At 48.5% G+C, this 24,022-nt stretch overlaps 1 protein-coding gene across 6 annotated transcripts in view; it reads right to left on the reverse strand.

The window, feature by feature from the left end:
• Nucleotides 1–1,606: 1,606 nt before the first annotated feature.
• The window catches only part of si:dkey-240h12.4 (death-associated protein kinase 2), a 38,733-nt gene continuing 16,317 nt past the window's right edge, over nucleotides 1,607–24,022 (reverse strand). Inside the window, exons 3-13 of one of the 6 annotated variants that reach the window (XM_041239096.1) lie at nucleotides 21,648–21,766; nucleotides 16,631–16,852; nucleotides 14,269–14,407; nucleotides 13,461–13,590; nucleotides 10,708–10,756; nucleotides 9,689–9,715; nucleotides 9,262–9,414; nucleotides 7,180–7,225; nucleotides 6,022–6,111; nucleotides 4,796–4,882; nucleotides 1,607–2,916 (exon numbers count right to left, since the gene is read on the reverse strand). In XM_041239096.1, coding sequence (XP_041095030.1) covers nucleotides 2,836–2,916; nucleotides 4,796–4,882; nucleotides 6,022–6,111; nucleotides 7,180–7,225; nucleotides 9,262–9,414; nucleotides 9,689–9,715; nucleotides 10,708–10,756; nucleotides 13,461–13,590; nucleotides 14,269–14,407; nucleotides 16,631–16,852; nucleotides 21,648–21,709 — 1,086 coding nt within the window. In that variant the 5' untranslated portion in view covers nucleotides 21,710–21,766 and the 3' untranslated portion in view covers nucleotides 1,607–2,835. The other 5 variants (XR_005948262.1, XR_005948263.1, XM_041239097.1 and 2 more) reach the window with 5 other exon arrangements.

Raw genomic sequence — 24,022 nt, forward strand, 5'->3', positions numbered from 1 at the left:
TTAATGCCACCACTATACAGGCTCAATTCCACAAAGCCATTCTGGCAATATGCAAAGAGTCTGGATGAGGAAAATAAGGGGAAGCCTGGGAAAACACCAACTTGCCACAGAAGAACATCAGCTGGGATTTTATCTGCAGAGAAAGACTGTGTCCTCCTTGAGCTGAATCCATACACTGCGTGGAGACCTACTCTGCAAACGGAAAGTTAAGAGAGTCCGGATTGTGATTGTGGCACAACACCTCAGACTGTGCGGCACATTTTCAACATCTGCCCAATCATATCTTTCAATTGCAATGTAGAGTCTCTACATGCTGCTACCTATGATGCACTTGATTGGCATTCAGGTCTGGATGTTGACCTGTACTGTGTTGCAGTGCAAACTGCCATATGAAAGGAGACTGCACCACTGTATCACCTGGATTTGTAAGCAATGTGCCTTTCAATAACTTCCTGCATTGCAATACTAATAAAGTATTGGTATTGAACTCTTGTACTGAGTGTATCATTTTGCATGAGCCCATTCTAGAAACTCGCACTAGTGAGCCGCATAACATAGGGTAAGCGAGGGAGTGAGTCTCAGTGTGACAGTGTGTGTAAGAGGGAGTCTGTGTGACAGGGTGTGTAAGCAGGGGAGTGAGTCTCTGTGTGACGGGGTGTGTAAGCAGGGGAGTGAGTCTCAGTGACAGGGTGTGTAAGAGGGGGAGTGAGTCTCAGTGTAATGGGGTGCGTTTAAGCTAGGGAGTGAGTCTCAGTGTGACAAGGCGTGTAAGCGAAGAAGTGAGTCTCAGTGTGACTGGGTGTGTAAGCAAGGAAGTGAGTCTCAGTGTGACGGGGTATGTGTGCGAGTGAGGAAGTGAGTCTCTGTGACAGGGTTTGTAAGAGGGAGTGAGTATGGGGGTGTGTAAGTGAGGGAGTAAGTCTCAGTGTAAGAGGGGGAGTCTCAGTGACGGTGTGTGTGAGTAAGGAAGTGAGTCTCTGACAGGGTTTGTGAGGGAGTGAGTCTCAGTGTAGGGTGTGTAAGTGAGGGAGTAAGTCTCAGTGTAAGAGGGGGAGTCTCAGTGACAGGGTGTGTGTGTGAGTAAGGAAGTGAGTCTCTGACAGGGTTTGTAAGAGGGAGTGAGTCTCAGTGTAACGGGGTGTGTTTAAGCTAGGGAGTGGGTCTCAGTGTGACTGGGTTTGTAAGAGGGGGAGTGGGTCTCAGTGTGACAGGGTGTGTAAGGGGGAGTGAGTCTCAGTGTGACGGTTTGTTAGAAGGGGAGTGAGTCAGTGTGACGGGGCGTGTAGGGGAGTAGTGAGTCTCAGTGTGACAGGGTGTGTACGGGGGAGTGAGTCTCAGTGTGACGGTTTGTTAGAAGGGGAGTGAGTCAGTGTGACAGGGCGTGTAGGGGAGTAGTGAGTCTCAGTGTGACAGGGTGTGTAAGGGGGAGCGAGTTTCAGTGTGACTGTGTGTAAGCAGGGGAATGAGTCTCAGTGTGACTGGCTGCATTACCATCTAATACTTACACACGTACATCCAGGTATTTAGTTCTTATTCTGTAATTTGGTCCTAAAAATAAACTTAGTAGTAAATGATAAAAGGCAAAGAGAAAGAACAGGTGAAAGAGTTAAAGAAAAACATCAGGCTTTTATTAAAGAATGCTTCCAATTTCTTCAACACAAATATATGTCTACATGTTTTTTAAATTCTTTATAAACACACTTCATGCACTATAATCATTGGTAACAGTATGCATGGTATAGCTTAATTTGCCCACTGTAAACCATGAGAGTTAACTTATGACCTATAGGTGGGAATGTGGCTTTCTCTGTAAGTTGTCGCTCCATTGCCTACATGGGTCTCAGATGCACAGTTCTGAAAGAAACACACACTAGCAAATGTGTCTTTTCATTGTGAAGCGTGATCCCCACTCTGTGCCTTACTCTCAGTATATATGTTACATGGGCATTCACCCGAGCCGTGGCCTCGCGCTGAAAGCATGTCAGTCACCCGGGGAAGCAGCTGACTGGTTAATGACAGGAAAGAAGCCAGTAAAAGGGGCGGGGACAATTACACCTGAACAAGGAAGTGCAACACTTTGTGAAAGTAGGGGTTGCAAACAGATTTCTAACCAAGTGTCGTACCGGATGTGTGTTTCAAAATGAAAATGTTTACTATAGCGGGCGTTCCTTTCAAAACTGCACATTTGGAGAACTGTGTGTCGAAAGGCTGCGCACAACAGCTGAGATTCATGGAATTACTCTGTGCGCTACAATCACTGCAATAGTTCCCTGCAGTTACCACATATGGACACAGGAGGTGCTGTATTACGAGGTGGAGCACTGTTTGATATTCCTCACTCAGCAGGGAGTGCATGGTGTTGTCACTGCAGGTGTGGGAACAGGCTTTGTTGCTGCGAGCAGGTCTCAGATATCAGGCATCCTAACCGAGGTATCCTTCTCATTGAGGTTCACTTTGTATATCGTCTCCTGTCAGCTGTTTTTAAAAAGCTCCCTTTGGCCTCAATACAGCTCTCAAATGTCTCTCAGTATAGCTGGTACACCAGCATGTAACCATCAATCTGTCCCCCCTGCAGCACTGATGTAAGGTTCCAGGTGGTATTTGTTACATACACTAGGGGGCAGGTTAATGGTTACACTCTGGTGTGCTGGCTGTGTTTACACAGAGAGCTCTATAGACACCACAGGGATCTTAAACTTCTGAGCCCGAAAGAGAAAACGATACTCAAAGTGAAACGAGAAGCAGAAGAATGCATTCGTTACGATAGCGATTGATATTTCAGACTCTAGCAAGCTGACTGTGCCCCAGCACACCGACGCCCCCTCCTGGCTGATTCTAGGAGCTGCTGCTGAGTCGTCTCCGCAGCAGGGAGGCAGGCTTGGTTTCTGTGTCTTCCGGGTCACTCTCACACTGCCTCTGGAGACAGAGCACAGAGAGAGAAAGAATGAACAAAGAGCAACCCCACTCTCACACTGCCTCTGAGAGAGAAAGAATGAACAAACAGCAACCCCACTCTCACACTGCCTCTGAGAGAGAAAGAATGAACAAACAGCAACCCCACTCTCACACTGCCTCTGAGAGAGAAAGAATGAACAAACAGCAACCCCACTCTCACACTGCCTCTGAGAGAGAAAGAATGAACAAACAGCAACCCCACTCTCACACTGCCTCTGAGAGAGAAAGAATGAACAAACAGCAACCCCACTCTCACACTGCCTCTGAGAGAGAAAGAATGAACAAACAGCAAGCACACAATCAATCAATCAGTGCTCTGTACCAGCTGTTATTCGATCCATCACATATCTTCCCCTATGACGGGTTTTGAAACTGCACCCCTGTGTGGAGTTGTCAGCTGAAGTACCCCTTCACAATTCTCACTCGACTGGGGGGGTACCACAGTTGCAATAAAAGGCAGAATATTCTATCTTAATATATATCTTAAAACTTGTAATAATTACATGTCTTTCGATGCACAGAATTAAAAGATAGAATTTAGGAATCCCTTTTAAAAAGGCTTTCTATTCAGCAAAGTGATTATAAATAATACAAAACGTTATTATAAATACCCTGTTTATCATTTACTTCCCATCTCAGCAGAATTATGTGCCATTTCAAATGTTTACAACATCAAAAAACATTAACCTCAAGATAAAACTATAACAACTAACACTGATAGTCTTTATTTTTATTAAAGCCAACATAACCATTATCCAAAGGATTCGGTATAAGTTTCTGTCGCTTTCTGTACCCTTGTGTTTTCTTCCTTCGGTTTTGTATCCGTTCAAGCAGCCGCTATTGAAGTTACTAAAAAAACAGCTATGATAATAATAAATAAAACAAAACCCATCTATGTGTGAGCATTGTGATTACCAGAGCAATTACACTTAAAAAGAAAATGCTGAAATATCGTGCTTCACTAATTAGTGTTCAATTATACGCCAAGCTGAAAACAGCAATGCTCATGAGCAGCACAGAGTGCTCTCCACAGGCACAATCATCAGACCGTGCAGCTTCACCCACCCCTAGCAGAGTGGAAATCCACAACTGAAATCACGCATGCGTACAGGTGGAAGGTGCGGGCGTGACAGATTCTGAGGGCTTTTTTTTCATCTGTGGTTCACTTTGAGCTGCTAAACCCCCCCCCCCCCAGTTGAAACCTGTGATGATATGGAGCTGCAGTGATAACTCTGCAGCACATGAGATCAGCCGTGACTCTACAAGGTGCTGGAAGGATCCACCCAGTCCTTAATATTTCAAATGGGCGGAGCGAGGCAGGCAGAGGAGGGGGTGTAATAAAGCATGGTGAAACATAGGGAAGCATTGTAAAGCATATTAAAAAAAATCTGGTCAAAGTTTTGGAAGTGAAGTCTGTGGTGCTCCTCAAATCACGTGTGTGCAATTCTGTCTCGGGGGGTGGGGGGTGGATGCATCGCTAGTAGAGTTCAGCACTGCTGGCTGAAGCACAAGGATGCTAAAGTAAAGTAAGGTATTCGTTCCCTCTTCCAGAGCAATCAAGGTCCTAGTTATACCAGGAGAACATGCCCACGCCAGGGTATATCAGGAAAACACGCCCACACCAGGGTATATCAGGAGAACACGCCCACACCAGGGTATATCAGGAGAACACGCCCACACCAGGGTATATCAGGAGAACATACCCACGCCACGGCACTGCTGAACCCAGTCCTAATGAAATGGACAGGAAACCACTGACACCCCTCCCCCCCCCCCGCCTGTGAGAGAGATGACCTAGACACCCATTCTCACAGGAAATGACATCACTTCCCCTGCTCACCAGGTCCTTGTCCTCCTTGGCGCTGTTCTTGCAGAGGCGCTGCAGATGACACATCCGGTTAAAGGCCCACACCATCTTATAAGAGACCTGCACCAGAACAACAGAGACACACCATCTTATAAGAGACCTGCACCAGAACAACAGAGACACACCATCTTATAAGAGACCTGCACCAGAACAACAGAGACACACCATCTTATAAGAGACCTGCACCAGAACAACAGAGACACACCATCTTATAAGAGACCTGCACCAGAACAACAGAGACACACCATCTTATAAGAGACCTGCACCAGAACAACAGAGACACACCATCTTATAAGAGACCTGCACACCTCATAGTACTGTGTTCTCTTTTCAAATTAAAACAGCTTAATTTTTAAAAGAACACATCTTAACTTAAAAAGTAATGCTTTTTTAAAATGCCTGCCTTAGCTGATTTCACTACATTTTTTCTACACAGAAAATGTGATTCTTATGAACCTGACCTTTTGTTGGCTTACCAGTTTGTTTACATTCCCTGGAGGTGGTTTTAGCTGCAAGGTAGCCACACACGCTGCCTCTCTCCCTCTGGTTGCTCTTTCTGTCACTCATGAATTCCAGTGCTTTGCTGTGCTTTTATTTTCCACTGTGTCTTGCAGTTATCATGACTGTTGTAATTCCACCCACGAACACCAGATGGTGCAGCAGAGACATGGACATTTTGGTACTGTACTTCAGGCGGACCAGCTAACTGTGCTTTGAATGTAGATTTCTTTCATTTTTTTTACAATGGGAGGTAACATGGCTATTGCATGGGTCTCATATTTAACCTGGCTAAATATTTCATTTCCACATCAGTCCCTGAATACTCTTCCAAAATGATCTTCAATGGCTATGCAGACAGACAAACTAACAGACAGTGGCACTACAGTGGTTCTGTATTATACTAAGGGGCAATGGTTGCACAAGGGCAGCTGCAATGGGATGGTAGAATGGGACCACAGTGTTTCTCGTATGGTTCACATGCCAGTGGAATCCCAGTTGGTGATATATAAACCAGCGCACACTTTCTGGTAACGCACAGTGCCTGGGCTTTCTACTGGGAGATAGACTGGGACTGGCTTTCTACTGGGAGATACACTGGGACTGGGCTTTCCACTGGGAGATAGACTGGGACTGGGCTTTCCATTGGAGATACACTGGGACTGGGCTTTCCACTGGAGATACACTAGGAGGGAACTCACCTTCCATTTCCGCCTGGCGTTGAACTTTCTGAAATTCTTCATGTTGATGGAGGAGCGGCTGCGATTGGTGGCCTGCTTCCTGTTGAGAGGCTGTGAGGGACAGGGAGAGAGATGGTACAGGGAGAGATGGGCAGGGGAGAGGGGTGGTACAGGGAGAGATGTGGAGGGGAGAGGAGGCGAGGGAGAGGGATGGTACAGGGAGAGATGGGGAGGGGAGAGGAGGAGAGGGAGTAGAGGGAGAAGAGAGGGAAAGATAGGGAATGAGCATAGGCGAGGTAGAGGAGAGGAGAGGAGAGGTATGACTTGCAATGAAAGCAGAATTCTGTGAATTACACATAACTGTAAACAGGAATCAAAGAAACTCAGTACTGCTGGGGCGACATTTGCTATAACACCCCGCCCCCCCGTACAGTGTGCATGACATCATGTCGTCCTACAGACACACAATATAATCACATATAAGAGAATAAAACACGATTTTCAAAATTATTCTTTTCTAATGTAGCCCGCATCTGGAATGAAGTCGGCGACGGTTGCCATGGTGATGTAATTGCTCATGCTGAGAGTCTCAAGCCAAGGCGTTGGCGGTATTCATTTATTCTGATTGACAGTTCATCGTTGTCCAGTGATTGTATCCACATCACAGAATGGCATTGCATTGTATTGTTTCTATAATATAATATTATTGACATCATGATGAGTCAAAGAGATGTTGTTATGATGTTGGATATGTTTGCCACAGCAGGTGGAAAATGGAAGAAATTAAACACAGCGATACAACAAGGAGGCTTAGTGGAACGACATGTTCGAGTTTGTTATAAACCAGTGCCGCGCTTTGAAAATACTTGCACTGCACATTTTGTCTAATTTATTTTAAGAATAAGAGGGATGTTGACAAAGGGCAGCACGCTGTCTCTTTGTATACTGGTCCAGTTACTGCCTGCGCTTCTCATTCGTGATGCTCTTTGGGACAGAGATTGTTCAATGTTGACCCCCCCCCCCAGGATTCTTCTGAAATGATGCCCCTGCAGTGCTGTAACCCAGGGGCTCTTCAGCAATCACCCTCTTCCTCACTGTCTCAGTTCAGTAACATTTTGGAACAAAAACAGGATTAATTGAAGGACAGGAAAGCAAGTCCCAGGGAGTCTTGCTACAAACCTTTATCCAGGGGTGAATGAGGCTCTCGACTGCAGTCATCCTGTCACTGTGAAGCAAGAGAACAGGACAATCAGCACCTGCATTCACAAAACTAACGAAACACAGACACCTCAACCAACAACAAGGGAACAGGACAATCAGCACCTGCATTCACAAAACTAACGAAACACAGACACCTCAACCAACAACAAGGGAACAGGACAATCAGCACCTGCATTCACAAAACTAACGAAACACAGACACCTCAACCAACAACAAGGGAACAGGACAATCAGCACCTGCATTCACAAAACTAACGAAACACAGACACCTCAACCAACAACAAGGGAACAGGACAATCAGCACCTGCATTCACAAAACTAACGAAACACAGACACCTCAACCAACAACAAGGGAACAGGACAATCAGCACCTGCATTCACAAAACTAACGAAACACAGACACCTCAACCAACAACAAGGGAACAGGACAATCAGCACCTGCATTCACAAAACTAACGAAACACAGACACCTCAACCAACAACAAGGGAACAGGACAATCAGCACCTGCATTCACAAAACTAACGAAACACAGACACCTCAACCAACAACAAGGGAACAGGACAATCAGCACCTGCATTCACAAAACTAACGAAACACAGACACCTCAACCAACAACAAGGGAACAGGACAATCAGCACCTGCATTCACAATAATGAAACTCAGACACCTCAACCAACAACAAGGGAACAGGACAATCAGCACCTGCATTCACAAAACTAACGAAACTCAGACACCTCAACCAACAACAAGGGAACAGGACAATCAGCACCTGCATTCACAATAATGAAACTCAGACACCTCAACTAATAACAAGGGAACAGGACAATCAGCACCTGCATTCACAAAACTAACGAAACACAGACACCTCAACCAAAAACAAGGGAACAGGACAATCAGCACCTGCATTCACAATAATGAAACTCAGACACCTCAACTAATAACAAGGGAACAGGACAATCAGCACCTGCATTCACAAAACTAACAAAACTCAGACACCTCAACCAACAACAAGGGAACAGGGCAATCAGAACCTGCATTCACAATAAGAAAACTCAAGACACCTCAACTAACCTCTTCTTCTGATAGGACTCACTACTGGTGAACTTCAGAGATAGATATAATGTTGTCATTGCTGAGGGGCGACTATTATAGCAAGGGGTAGAAACACTAAAGTACTGTATGTCATTAGAAATGTTCAGTGTAAAAATATACAGATATGATTGTAAATGTGTAACTTAATGCTATTGAAAAAGAGATAAGAACATAAGAAAGTTTACAAACGAGAGGAGGCCATTCGGCCCATCTTGCTCGTTTGGTTGTTAGAACCTCATTGATCCCAGAATCTCATCAAGCAGCTTCTTGAAGGATCCCAGGGTGTCAGCTTCAACAACATTACTGGGGAGTTGGTTCCAGACCCTCACGATTCTCTGTGTAAAAAAGTGCCTCCTATTTTCTGTTCTGAATGCCCCTTTGTCTAATCTCCATTTGTGACCCCTGGCCCTTGTTTCTTTTTTCAGGTTGAAAAAGTCCCTTGGGTAGACACTGTCAATACCTTTTAGAATTTTGAATGCTTGAATTAGGTCGCCGCGTAGTCTTCTTTGTTCAAGACTGAACAGATTGAATTCTTTTAGCCTGTCTGCATATGACATGCCTTTTAAACCCGGAATAATTCTGGTCGCTCTTCTTTGCACTCTTTCTAGAGCAGCAATATCCTTTTTGTAGTGAGGTGACCAGAACTGAACATAATATTCTAGATGAGGTCTCACTAAGAAGACTAGGAAGAACAACTAGAACAGATCTCTGTGCAGCCTCCTCACTGGAAGTGCAGAGTAGAGGCTTGTCAGTACTAACTCTGTTACACTGGGATGCAGTTGTGTTGTGTATGTATGAATTGGTAGATCATTTATCAGTGTCTGTTTCATAAGAAATAAGAAATCCATCACTTTAAATACATTTGTCTCTAAGAAAGAAATCTTGAATATACTGAAGTGAACAGGCGCTCTGTAAGCTTCTAAGTGGCTACTCTGCCCCCTGTCTCACCTGGGCTCCTTGACCAGCAGGCTCTGGATGAAGTCCTTGGCCATGGCGCTGGTCTGGCTGAAGTGCTGCTCGTCGAACTCGTAGGTCAGAGACACGATGTTGGTGAGAGTCTCTTCGTCTGTGTCACCCTGGAATGGGGAGGTACCACTGAGCCTGGGAGGGGGAGGGGCGGGGGAGAGAGAGAGGTACTGTACCACTGAGCCTGAGGATGGGGGGTGAGAAAGGGACTTATCCACTGAGTTTGAGGATGGGGGGTGAGAGAGGGACTGTACCACTGAGTGAGGGAGGGAGGTGAGAGAGAGAGAGCAAGAGAGGTAGAGAGAGAGGGTGAGAGTGATAGAGAGAGATAGAGGGTGAGAGAGGTAGATGAGAGTGACATAGAGAAAGGGTTTGAAACAAACCCTCACCCTCCTGTTTCAATACTTACAGAATGAAGGTAATGACTCCAAGACTCCTAGAGAAAAACATTATTAAAAAAATAATTAAAACAACAACAACAATATTTGCTTGTATGTAACACTTACAAATGTCCTCCCAATGCAGTGACCCCTGTCCTGAATGATACAGCCAGACTGGACTCCCAGTGCAGTGACCCCTGTCCTGAATGATACAGCCAGACTGGACTCCCAGTGCAGTGACCCCTGTCCTGAATGATACAGCCAGACTGGACTCCCAGTGCAGTGACCCCTGTCCTGAATGATACAGCCAGACTGGACTCCCAGTGCAGTGACCCCTGTCTTGAATGATACAGCCAGACTGGACTCCCAGTGCAGTGACCCCTGTCCTGAATGATACAGCCAGACTGGACTCCCAGTGGAGTGACCCCTGTCCTGAATGATACAGCCAGACTGGACTCCCAGTGCGGTGACCCCTGCCCTGAATGTCTTGAATGATACAGCCAGACTGGACTCCCAGTGCAGTGATAGAGCCAGACTGGACTCCCAGTGCAGTGACCCCTGTCTTGAATGATACAGCCAGACTGGACTCCCAGTGCAGTGACCCCTGTCTTGAATGATACAGCCAGACGACTCCCAGTGCAGTGACCCCTGTCATGAATGATACAGCCAGACTGGACTCCCAGTGCGGTGACCCCTGTCCTGAATGATACAGCCAGACTGGACTCCCAGTGCGGTGACCCCTGTCATGAATGATACAGCCAGACTGGACTCCCAGTGCGGTGACCCCTGTCCTGAATGATACAGCCAGACTGGACTCCCAGTGCGGTGACCCCTGTCCTGAATGATACAGCCAGACTGGACTCCCAGTGCGGTGACCCCTGTCCTGAATGATACAGCCAGACTGGACTCCCAGTGCAGTGACCCCTGTCCTGAATGATACAGCCAGACTGGACTCCCAGTGCGGTGACCCCTGTCCTGAATGATACAGCCAGACTGGACTCCCAGTGCAGTGACCCCTGTCATGAATGATACAGCCAGGCAGACTCACCACATGTCGGCAGCCTCACTCAGCCTCTCGTAGTTGATGACTTCAGGAGCTGAGGGGGAACACGAAGGATACATATTAAAAGTCTGGGGCAGTCTTTAGACTGAAGCAGAAACAGCAATAGGGAATCACGCAGAACCCTCACAATACATATTAAACAGGGACGGAAGTCAGTATTCAGGTGATGTGGACGGTGTCTGTGTAGTGATTGTAGCAACACAGTCATTCCCAACATCCTACCTGCTTTGCACTTCTGTCAGCGACATGGGTCTCATTGGCAGGTTTGGAAGAATCTCAGGTTACAGCAGACTTGCACGTAGGGTAAAGAAAGCTCTCAGTTTGCATGCTGTACTCTCACTAAACCTGTTACGCTTGCACTACCTAGGTTGCTTTAGTGGTGTCTTCTGGGGTGGGACGATTTCACCCACCAGGTGACCCAAGGAAGTGCAACACTATTATTATGTGTTTATTTAGCAGATGCCTTTATCCACAGCGACTTGCAGAGACTAGGGTGTGTGAACTGTGCATCAGCTTCAGAGTCACTTACAACAACGTCTCACCCCAAAGAGGAGGTTCAGAGACTTGCTCGGGACCACACAATACTTCTTGGCCCTTTTCTTTAACCACTGGACCACAGCCTTCTGAAAACACGCTTCTCAAACAAAGATGTGCTGCACCAGGCATTGTGTTTAAAGATATTTATGCTGCCCCTACAATAACATGCAATTCCTTCATCAGAGAACCTTTCAGAGCTATATTAGGAATGTGTAATGAACTGGCATCACAGCCCATTGAAGTGAATGGAGAGGCGAGGGCTGGATGTGAACCACAAACCATGTGCTTCAAAGAGGAACGACTCACCATTCAACTAGACAGAGAGCTCTGCACAGAGAGCTCAGGGCGGGTTAGACAGAGAGCTCAGTGCAGGTTAGACAGAGAGCTCTGCACAGAGAGCTCAGGGCGGGTTAGACAGAGAGCTCAGGGCAGGTTAGACAGAGAGCTCTGCACAGAGAGCTCAGGGCAGGTTAGACAGAGAGCCCTGCACAGAGAGCTCAGTGTGGGTTAGACAGAGAGCTCTGCACAGAGAGCTCAGTGCGGGTTAGACAGAGAGCTCTGCACAGAGAGCTCAGTGTGGGTTAGACAGAGTGCTCTGCACAGAGAGCTCAGGGCAGGTTAGACAGAGAGCCCTGCACAGAGAGCTCAGTGCAGGTTAGACAGAGAGCTCTGCACAGAGAGCTCAGTGCGGGTTAGACCGCTCTGCACAGAGAGCTCAGTGCGGGTTAGACAGAGAGCTCTGCACAGAGAGCTCAGTGCGGGTTAGACAGCTCTGCACAGAGAGCTCAGTGTGGGTTAGACAGAGTGCTCTACACAGAGAGCTCAGTGTGGGTTAGACAGCGAGCTCTGCACAGAGAGCTCAGTGCGGGTTAGACAGAGAGCTCTGCACAGAGAGCTCAGTGCGGGTTAGACAGAGAGCTCTGCACAGAGAGCTCAGTGCGGGTTAGACAGAGAGCTCTGCACAGAGAGCTCAGTGCAGGTTAGACAGAGAGCTCTGCACAGAGAGCTCAGTGTGGGTTAGACAGAGAGCTCTGCACAGAGAGCTCAGTGTGGGTTAGACAGAGAGCTCTGCACAGAGAGCTCAGTGCAGGTTAGACAGAGAGCTCTGCACAGAGAGCTCAGTGCGGGTTAGACAGAGAGCTCTGCACAGAGAGCTCAGTGCGGGTTAGACAGAGAGCTCTGCACAGAGAGCTCAGTGCGGGTTAGACAGAGAGCTCTGCACAGAGAGCTCAGTGCGGGTTAGACAGAGAGCTCTGCACAGAGAGCTCAGTGTGGGTTAGACAGAGAGTCCTGCACAGAGAGCTCAGTGCGGGTTAGACAGAGAGCTCTGCACAGAGAGCTCAGTGCAGGTTAGACAGAGAGTCCTGCACAGAGAGCTCAGTGCGGGTTAGACAGAGAGCTCTGCACAGAGAGCTCAGTGCGGGTTAGACAGAGAGCTCTGCACAGAGAGCTCAGTGTGGGTTAGACAGAGAGCTCTGCACAGAGAGCTCAGTGTGGGTTAGACAGAGAGCTCTGCACAGAGAGCTCAGTGCGGGTCTCAGGCAGATGTCAGTGTTATTAACTCCCTTTAATGGTGATGCATGTTTCTGATGGGAGGGGGTTTCACAGGAAATACAGTGACAGGCAGGAAGTCACTTTCTGGTCAGCCTGGGTCTGGCTTGTAGCTACTCTCAGAAGCAATGAGACAGTAAGGAAGCCTCCACTTATAGCCAATAGAAAATCGCTATTTACAGAACCAGTAAATACCAGCAGTCACCACAGATGTGGAGACACAACACATCTCTCCACATAATGAACATGTGACTGTGCAATTCCAAATGTTGCTTTCCAGCAGTTTTTATGGCGCTGTATATTTTTTCTAATATTGTTTTACTCCTGATACAGAATATACATACAGAGTATGCAGCAACACTAAGACAAACTAGAAGAAAGATTCAACACGCTTCTCAACTAGAAGTCTTTCTCAGGGTCTTCAATGGAAACACTATTTGGAAGAAAATGGAAGAAATAACAGGGCTGGGATGCTTGTCGGTGACTTCATGTTTTAGTTTCTGCCAGTATTTGGAAATGGGGAGTATCTCATCTAGCAAGCTATAGCCGTGCCACCCCATTACCGCCCCCCCCGCACTCATATTTAATGTCATTTTGAGACATCTTGAAATCCTGGCACAGCCATGATGGATCTGGACTGCTGCACTCACCGATGTACTGGGGGGTGCCAGACAGGCTCTTGTACTCCACCCCCTCCTCTATCCGGTGGGCCAGTCCGAAGTCGATGAGCTTGATGTGGGGTTGGGGCACGTCCTTCTCCAGCAGCATGATGTTCTCTGGCTGTGACACAGAGACACACACACACGCACACAATCACAAACATGAACATCACACTCAGGAGCTACTATTAAACACAAGATGTTCAGGACCCTCATTAAGAGAATGGCCCGTATGCGACCGTGTCCGTCTGTCTCTCACTCTCTACATGGTGAGCACGGCTGCTCCAGTCTTCAGCAGGCTTGTGTCTCACATTCCCCAGCCTCCTATAGGTGCTTCCCATTGCATTTGGATAAACCCAATAAACAATTTACACAAATACTTCTCACCTTTCAGATACTGTCTAATTATTACATCATTATGAAGAAGCTGGAGTGCGCGCTGTGGGTGGAGTGTGCGCTGCATGTGGAGTACGCTCTGTAACCTGAGGTGGAAGTGTTTGGAGTGCTCGCTGTACCTTGAGGTGGAAGTGTGCGATGTGTTTGGAGTGCTCGCTGTACCTTGAGGTGGAAGTGTGTGATGTGTTTGGAGTGCTCGCTGTACCTTGAGGTCGAAGTGTGCGATGTGTTTGGAGTGCTCGCTGTACCTTGAGGTCGAAGTGTGCGATGTGTTTGGAGTGCTCGCTGTACCTTGAGGTGGAAGTGTGCGATGTGTTTGGAGTGCTCGCTGTACCGATGTGTTTGGAGTGCTCGCTGTACCTTGAGGTCGAAGTGTGCGATGTGTTTGGAGTGCTCGCTGTACCTTGAGGTCGAAGTGTGCGATGTGTTTGGAGTGCATGTATCCCACTCCCTGCAGGATCTGCTTCATGAACTGGATGGCGTCGTCCTCGGAGAGCATCTCTTTCTCAGCAATGAAGTCAAAGAGCTCCCCTCCACGGATCCTGGGACAGAGAAGACACAGTCAACCAGGACAGGCTCAACCAGGACAGGCACCCAGGCAATCAACCAGCACAGTCACAACCAACACAACCAGGCAATCAACCAGCACAACCAGCACAGTCACAACCAGTACAACCAGGCAATCAACCAGCACAGTCACAACCAGCACAACCAGGCAATCAACCAGCACAACCAGGCAAACAACCAGCACAGTCACAACCAGCACAACCAGGCAATCAACCAGCACAACCAGGCAATCAACCAGCACAACCAGGCAATCAACCAGCACAGTCACAACCAGCACAACCAGGCAATCAACCAGCACAACCAGCACAGTCACAACCAGTACAACCAGGCAATCAACCAGCACAGTCAAAACCAACACAACCAGGCAATCAACCAGCACAACCAGCACAGTCACAACCAGGCAGCACAACCAGCACAGTCACAACCAGCACAACCAGGCAATCAACCAGCACAACCAGCACAGTCACAACCAGCACAACCAGGCAATCAACCAGCACAACCAGTCACAACCAGCACAACCAGGCAATCAACCAGCACAACCAGGCAATCAACCAGCACAGTCACAACCAGCACAACCAGGCAATCAACCAGCACAACCAGCACAGTCACAACCAGCACAACCAGGCAATCAACCAGCACAACCAGCACAGTCACAACCAGCACAACCAGGCAATCACAAACAGCACAACCAGCACAAGCCACCAGCACAGTCACAACCAGCACAACCAGGCAATCAACCAGCACAACCAGCACAGTCACAACCAGCACAACCAGGCAATCAACAAGCACAACCAGCACAGTCACAACCAGCACAACCAGGCAATCAACAAGCACAACCAGCACAGTCACAACCAGCACAACCAGGCAATCAACAAGCACAACCAGCACAGTCACAACCAGCACAACAACCAGCACAACCACAACCAGCACAACCAGGCAATCAACCAGCACAGTCACAACCAGCACAACCAGGCAATCAACCAGCACAACCAGCACAACCAGCACAACCAGGCAATCAACAAGCACAACCAGCACAGTCACAACCAGCACAACCAGGCAATCAACCAGCACAACCAGCACAGTCACAACCAGCACAACCAGGCAATCAACCAGCACAACCAGCACAGTCACAACCAGCACAACCAGGCAATTTAAACCAGGCTTTATTTTTTATCATCTGCTCCTAGCCTGATACTTTGTAAACAACTTTGATAAGAATTCAGTGGAGTGGAGCACCATGTGTTTCTATAGAAACGTGTGCAGCTGTGTTTATACAGAGGTTCTGCATGGGCAACAGGGACTACTACTGGCCTGGACTAAGAATAATCACACAGCCTCCACTGGTGTAGAGATAGAAACCAGGGCACGGGGAGTGTGTAGAGGAGATATATATCCCTAGCTTCTCCAGCACTGTCATCACCCTGCATCTCAATAATAATAATACTGAGTGCTAGTCTACACACTCCAGTCTCAGCTCTCATGGCTAACGAGAGCTTGTGAAATGCCAGTGTGGTTGGCTCTAGTGACACACAGTGCCCAGCCTAGCCCAGTTTGCTGAAGTCAGTCCAACTCCCTGAAGAGCTGCAGGAATGAGACCCCGAGGGGACCCTGTGATCTCTAACTTCAGCCCTGACTAATTCTCCTGTAAACCGAGCCCCCCCCCCCGCAGGATGCTTGTCAGAGCCACTGGAATGTTTCAGCAGGGCTTGTCTCACCTGTACAGGCTTGTTTTTAATCTCCTGGAATCCCTGGATAATAATCTGGCACTACTAGCACCTACACCCCTCTAACTTTCTCTCCTCTTCTCTATCTCGTCCTCCCATGTCTCTACGGCGCCCCCTATCCTCTCCTCTATACTTTCCTCTCCTCTCTCCTCTCCTCTCCTCTTCCCTCTCCTCTCAATCCTCTTCTCTCATCTCCTTTCCTCTCCTGTCCTCGCCTCCTCTCTCCTCTCTACCCTCTCCTATCCCCTCTATCCTCCTCTCTCTCCTCCCCTCTTCTCCCTCTCTCCCTCTCCTCCTCACTCTCTGACTCACATCTCCAGTATGAGCTCCTCTCTCTCCTCCCCCTCTCCCTCTCTCCTCTCTCTCCCCCCCCCCCTCCTCTCTCTCCTCCCCTCTCCTCCCTCCTCCCCCTCACTCCTCTCCTCTCTCCCCTCTCATCCCCCTGTCTCCCATCCCTCCTCTCCTCATACTCACATCTCCAGTATGAGCACCAGCTCTGACTTGCTCTCGAACACGTCTCTCAGAGCCATGATGTTGGGATGCTGCAGGGCTTGCAGGATCTCCACCTCTCGCTCCACGTCCTCCCGATCCAGCCCCAGCCGGCTGCTCTTGCATTTCCGGATCTTCAGGAACTTCCCGGCGTAGTCCGTTCCCGAGCCCTTCTCTCGGACCAGCCTCACCGTGCCATAGTGACCACTGGGGGGAGACAGAGAGGACGTTCATTCAGACAGCAGACTGGGTTACTGTTCAACTGCTATCATTGACAAAATAAACATAAAAACAGCGTTTACTGTGAAAACCACGCTCATTGGAAAAGTGAATGGACTCTTTCTTTCTTTCTGGTGCTTCACAATAGTAACTATTCTCAATACAGTAAAAAACACCCTGAACCAGAGAAGCTACATGAAGACAGACTTGCCTCTGCCACTACTGTCTGTCTGTCTGTCTGTTGCTGGCAGTGCCGCTGTCTGTCTGTCTGTTGCTGACAGTGCCGCTGTCTGTCTGTCTATCTGTCTGTCTGTCTGCATTGCCATTCTCTGTGCTAATTGGAGAATGCCCATATGTATTAAAGGGGGGATACATCGTTTGTTTTCGGTTCTGTGTTTTCGGTACAGCACCACTGCACACCATGGCAAAATAAAGAAAGAAACAGATACATGAAATAGGAGGTCTCACAAGGCATAATGGAGTGTATGGCTGTACATCCATGCAACATCTCATCTAATAAACGTGCGCATTGGTGCTTTCCTGACCCTGTGTCTCCTTCCTGATGCCATCCTGTCACACTGCCTTTCTGCTACCATTGCCCCTAAGTATAATACTTAAACACTGTAGCCTGCCTGCCTAGCCCTGTCCCTCATTAGAAAGCACGCAGCTATATCAAAGCTACTCTGTAACTTCCTCCAGTTAGTATGAGTCCTGCCTGCTTATCCAATCTCTGTTCCAGATTAACAGCTTGTGAAAAAGCAGTTTGGCAGCTTCATCACACAGCAACAACAGAAAGAAAAGTGACGTCAACATTCAAGAATATAAAGGAGTGGGTATTTAACCATTGAGAAAAACAAATAGTACAACACTGCTGAACCTGCAATGAGACACACACCACACTGTACAACAGTCCTGCACTGAGACACACACCACACTGTACAACAGTCCTGCACTGAGACACACACCACACTGTACAACACTCCTGCACTGAGACACACACCACACTGTACAACACTCCTGCAATGAGACACACACCACACTGTACAACACTGCTGCACTGAGACACACACCACACTGTACAACACTGCTGCACTGAGACACACACCACACTGTACAACACTCCTGCACTGAGACACACACCACACTGTACAACACTGCTGCACTGAGACACACACCACACTGTACAACACTGCTGCACTGAGACACACACCACACTGTACAACACTCCTGCACTGAGACACACACCACACTGTACAACACTCCTGCACTGAGACACACACCACACTGTACAACACTCCTGCACTGAGACACACACCACACTGTACAACACTCCTGCACTGAGACACACACCACACTGTACAACACTCCTGCACTGAGACACACACCACACTGTACAACACTCCTGCACTGAGACACACACCACACTGTACAACACTCCTGCACTGAGACACACACCACACTGTACAACACTCCTGCACTGAGACACACACCACACTGTACAACACTCCTGCACTGAGACACACACCACACTGTACAACACTCCTGCACTGAGACACACACCACACTGTACAACACTCCTGCACTGAGACACACACCACACTGTACAACACTCCTGCACTGAGACACACACCACACTGTACAACACTCCTGCACTGAGACACACACCACACTGTACAACACTCCTGCACTGAGACACACACACACCAACACTGTACAACACTGCTGCAATGAGACACACACCACACTGTACAACACTGCTGCAATGAGACACACACCACACTGTACAACACTCCTGCAATGAGACACACACCACACTGTACAACACTCCTGCAATGAGACACACACCACACACTGAGACACACACCACACTGTACAACAACACACACACCACACTGTACAACACTGCTGCAATGAGACACACACACACCACACTGTACAACACACCTGCACTGAGACACACACCACACTGTACAACACTCCTGCACTGAGACACACACCACACTGTACAACACTCCTGCACTGAGACACACACCACACTGTACAACACTCCTGCACTGAGACACACACCACACTGTACAACACTCCTGCACTGAGACACACACCACACTGTACAACACTCCTGCACTGAGACACACACCACACTGTACAACACTCCTGCACTGAGACACACACCACACTGTACAACACTCCTGCACTGAGACACACACCACACTGTACAACACTCCTGCACTGAGACACACACCACACTGTACAACACTCCTGCACTGAGACACACACCACACTGTACAACACTCCTGCACTGAGACACACACCACACTGTACAACACTCCTGCACTGAGACACACACCACACTGTACAACACTCCTGCACTGAGACACACACCACACTGTACAACACTCCTGCACTGAGACACACACCACACTGTACAACACTCCTGCAATGAGACACACACCACACTGTACAACACTGCTGCACTGAGACACACACCACACTGTACAACACTCCTGCACTGAGACACACACCACACTGTACAACACTCCTGCAATGAGACACACACCACACTGTACAACACTCCTGCACTGAGACACACACCACACTGTACAACACTCCTGCACTGAGACACACACCACACTGTACAACACTGCTGCACTGAGACACACACCACACTGTACAACACTGCTGCACTGAGACACACACCACACTGTACAACACTCCTGCACTGAGACACACACCACACTGTACAACACTCCTGCACTGAGACACACACCACACTGTACAACACTCCTGCACTGAGACACACACCACACTGTACAACACTCCTGCACTGAGACACACACCACACTGTACAACACTCCTGCACTGAGACACACACCACACTGTACAACACTCCTGCACTGAGACACACACCACACTGTACAACACTCCTGCAGAGACACACACCACACTGTACAACACTGCTGCACTGACTGTACACACACCACACTGTACAACACTGCTGCAATGAGACACACACCACACTGTACAACACTGCTGCACTGAGACACACACCACACTGTACAACACTCCTGCAATGAGACACACACCACACTGTACAACACTGCTGCACTGAGACACACACCACACTGTACAACACTCCTGCACTGAGACACACACCACACTGTACAACACTCCTGTACACACTGTACAACACTGCTGCAATGAGACACACACCACACTGTACAACACTCCTGCACTGAGACACACACCACACTGTACAACACTCCTGCACTGAGACACACACCACACTGTACAACACTCCTGCACTGAGACACACACCACACTGTACAACACTCCTGCACTGAGACACACACCACACTGTACAACACTCCTGCACTGAGACACACACCACACTGTACAACACTCCTGCACTGAGACACACACACCACACTGCACTACAACCACACTGTACAACACTCCTGCACTGAGACACACACCACACTGTACAACACTCCTGCACTGAGACACACACCACACTGTACAACACTCCTGCACTGAGACACACACCACACTGTACAACACTCCTGCACTGAGACACACACCACACTGTACAACACTCCTGCACTGAGACACACACCACACTGTACAACACTGCTGCACTGAGACACACACCACACTGTACAACACTCCTGCACTGAGACACACACCACACTGTACAACACTCCTGCACTGAGACACACACCACACTGTACAACACTCCTGCACTGAGACACACACCACACTGTACAACACTCCTGCACTGAGACACACACCACACTGTACAACACTCCTGCACTGAGACACACACCACACTGTACAACACTGCTGCACTGAGACACACACCACACTGTACAACACTCCTGCACTGAGACACACACCACACTGTACAACACTCCTGCACTGAGACACACACCACACTGTACAACACTCCTGCACTGAGACACACACCACACTGTACAACACTGCTGCACTGAGACACACACCACACTGTACAACACTCCTGCAATGAGACACACACCACACTGTACAACACTCCTGCAATGAGACACACACCACACTGTACAACACTCCTGCACTGAGACACACACCACACTGTACAACACTCCTGCAATGAGACACACACCACACTGTACAACACTGCTGCAATGAGACACACACTACACTGTACAACACTGCTGCAATGAGACACACACTACACTGTACAACACTGCTGCACTGAGACACACACTACACTGTACAACACTCCTGCAATGAGACACACACTACACTGTACAACACTCCTGCAATGAGACACACACCACACTGTACAACACTGCTGCACTGAGACACACACCACACTGTACAACACTCCTGCACTGAGACACACACACCACACTGTACAACACTGCTGCAATGAGACACACACCACACTGTACAACACTGCTGCACTGAGACACACACCACACTGTACAACACTCCTGCACTGAGACACACAGCACATCACATCTAGTATCAGTTGCTTGCATTGCATTCCTGGAATGTTTCAAGCAGTGCTAAAAAGGCGATGTCATGAAAAAGCATGACCTACTGTATCACACCCTGTTGGGATTCATTTGAATTGAAAGAGATTGTAATTACAACAGGACTTTTCTGGTTAAATAAAACAACAGAAATCCAATATGTCATGCTTATTTCAATAAGAACATACTGTGTGTATTTATAAATAGCGGATGTCTTTGCTTTGCAGGTTGGTCGTGCAGTTCTGAAAGGTAATGAAATCCAGCCTCACCTGCCCAGCACCTCTCCTATTTCATACAGGTCCTCCACAATCCCCAGCTTAAACACAGCCATGATGGATCAGCAGACTCTCAACACACTCTACACCATCCTGGGAGGGGTCTGTCTGCCCTGGGGGAGCGGGAGAGGGGGGACCGGGAAGGAGAGAGGGAGAGAGAGTGAATGGTTTCAGGAGCAGAACAGAGACTTCAGGCATCTCAATCCGGCCCAACCTGATGACATAGTGGAGATAAAACCTTCACAAAGTTTTTCCTTTTTAGCACAATTAAAAATGTCCAGTTACAGAACAAGCCGACTCTGCCTACCATTGTTCATCATGAGGGGCAGGGTTCTTTTATTACTCAATAACGGAACGGAAAATAATTATAATAATCTTTACTTTTATATAAAGCAACTTTCATAGTGGACCACCATCACAAAACGCTTTCCAAGATACAAGACTAGGGTGTGTGAACTGAATCAGCTGCAGCTCTCAGCTGCAGAGCTTCACTTACAACAACGTCTCACCCACAAAGACAGAGCACAAGGGCTTGAACCAGCTCTGAAACCAGCTGGGATTTGAACCAGGGCTTGGAGCCTCCTGGTTGAAACCAGCAAACACACAGGGCTTGAACCACTGGACACACACAGCCTCCTGACTTGAAAACAGCTTGAACCAGCTCTGAAACCAGCAAACACAGGGCTTGAACCAGCTCTGAAACCAGCAAACACACAGGGCTTGAACCAGCTCTGAAACCAGCTCTGCAAACACACAGGGCTTGAACCAGCTCTGAAACCAGCAAACACACAGGGCTTGAACCAGCTCTGAAACCAGCAAACACACAGGGCTTGAACCAGCTCTGCAAACACACGGGGCTTGAACCAGCTCTGAAACCAAACACACAGGGCTTGAACCAGCTCTGAAACCAGCAAACACACAGGGCTTGAACCAGCTCTGAAACCAGCAAACACACAGGGCTTGAACCAGCTCTGAAACCAGCAAACACACAGGGCTTGAACCAGCTCTGAAACCAGCAAACACACAGGGCTTGAACCAGCTCTGAAACCAGCAAACACACGGGGCTTGAACCAGCTCTGAAACCAGCAAACACACGGGGCTTGAACCAGCTCTGAAACCAGCAAACACACGGGGCTTGAACCAGCTCTGAAACCAGCAAACACACAGGGCTTGAACCAGCTCTGAAACCAGCAAACACACAGGGCTTGAACCAGCTCTGAAACCAGCAAACACACAGGGCTTGAACCAGCTCTGAAACCAGCAAACACACAGGGCTTGAACCAGCTCTGAAACCAGCAAACACACAGGGCTTGAACCAGCTCTGAAACCAGCAAACACACAGGGCTTGAACCAGCTCTGAAACCAGCAAACACACAGGGCTTGAACCAGCTCTGAAACCAGCAAACACACAGGGCTTGAACCAGCTCTGAAACCAGCAAACACACAGGGCTTGAACCAGCTCTGAAACCAGCAAACACACAGGGCTTGAACCAGCTCTGAAACCAGCAAACACACAGGGCTTGAACCAGCTCTGAAACCAGCAAACACACAGGGCTTGAACCAGCTCTGAAACCAGCAAACACACAGGGCTTGAACCAGCTCTGAAACCAGCAAACACACAGGGCTTGAACCAGCTCTGAAACCAGCAAACACACAGGGCTTGAACCAGCTCTGAAACCAGCAAACACACAGGGCTTGAACCAGCTCTGAAACCAGCAAACACACAGGGCTTGAACCAGCTCTGAAACCAGCAAACACACAGGGCTTGAACCAGCTCTGAAACCAGCAAACACACAGGGCTTGAACCAGCTCTGAAACCAGCAAACACACAGGGCTTGAACCAGCTCTGAAACCAGCAAACACACAGGGCTTGAACCAGCTCTGAAACCAGCAAACACACAGGGCTTGAACCAGCTCTGAAACCAGCAAACACACAGGGCTTGAACCAGCTCTGAAACCAGCAAACACACAGGGCTTGAACCAGCTCTGAAACCAGCAAACACACAGGGCTTGAACCAGCTCTGAAACCAGCAAACACACAGGGCTTGAACCAGCTCTGAAACCAGCAAACACACAGGGCTTGAACCAGCTCTGAAACCAGCAAACACACAGGGCTCTGAAACCAGCTCTGAAACCAGCAAACACACAGGGCTTGAACCAGCTCTGAAACCAGCAAACACACAGGGCTTGAACCAGCTCTGAAACCAGCAAACACACAGGGCTTGAACCAGCTCTGAAACCAGCAAACACACAGGGCTTGAACCAGCTCTGAAACCAGCAAACACACAGGGCTTGAACCAGCTCTGAAACCAGCAAACACACAGGGCTTGAACCAGCTCTGAAACCAGCAAACACACAGGGCTTGAACC

This window comes from Polyodon spathula, chromosome 51, assembly GCF_017654505.1.
Source record: "Polyodon spathula isolate WHYD16114869_AA chromosome 51, ASM1765450v1, whole genome shotgun sequence".
Classification (NCBI taxonomy): domain Eukaryota; kingdom Metazoa; phylum Chordata; class Actinopteri; order Acipenseriformes; family Polyodontidae; genus Polyodon; species Polyodon spathula.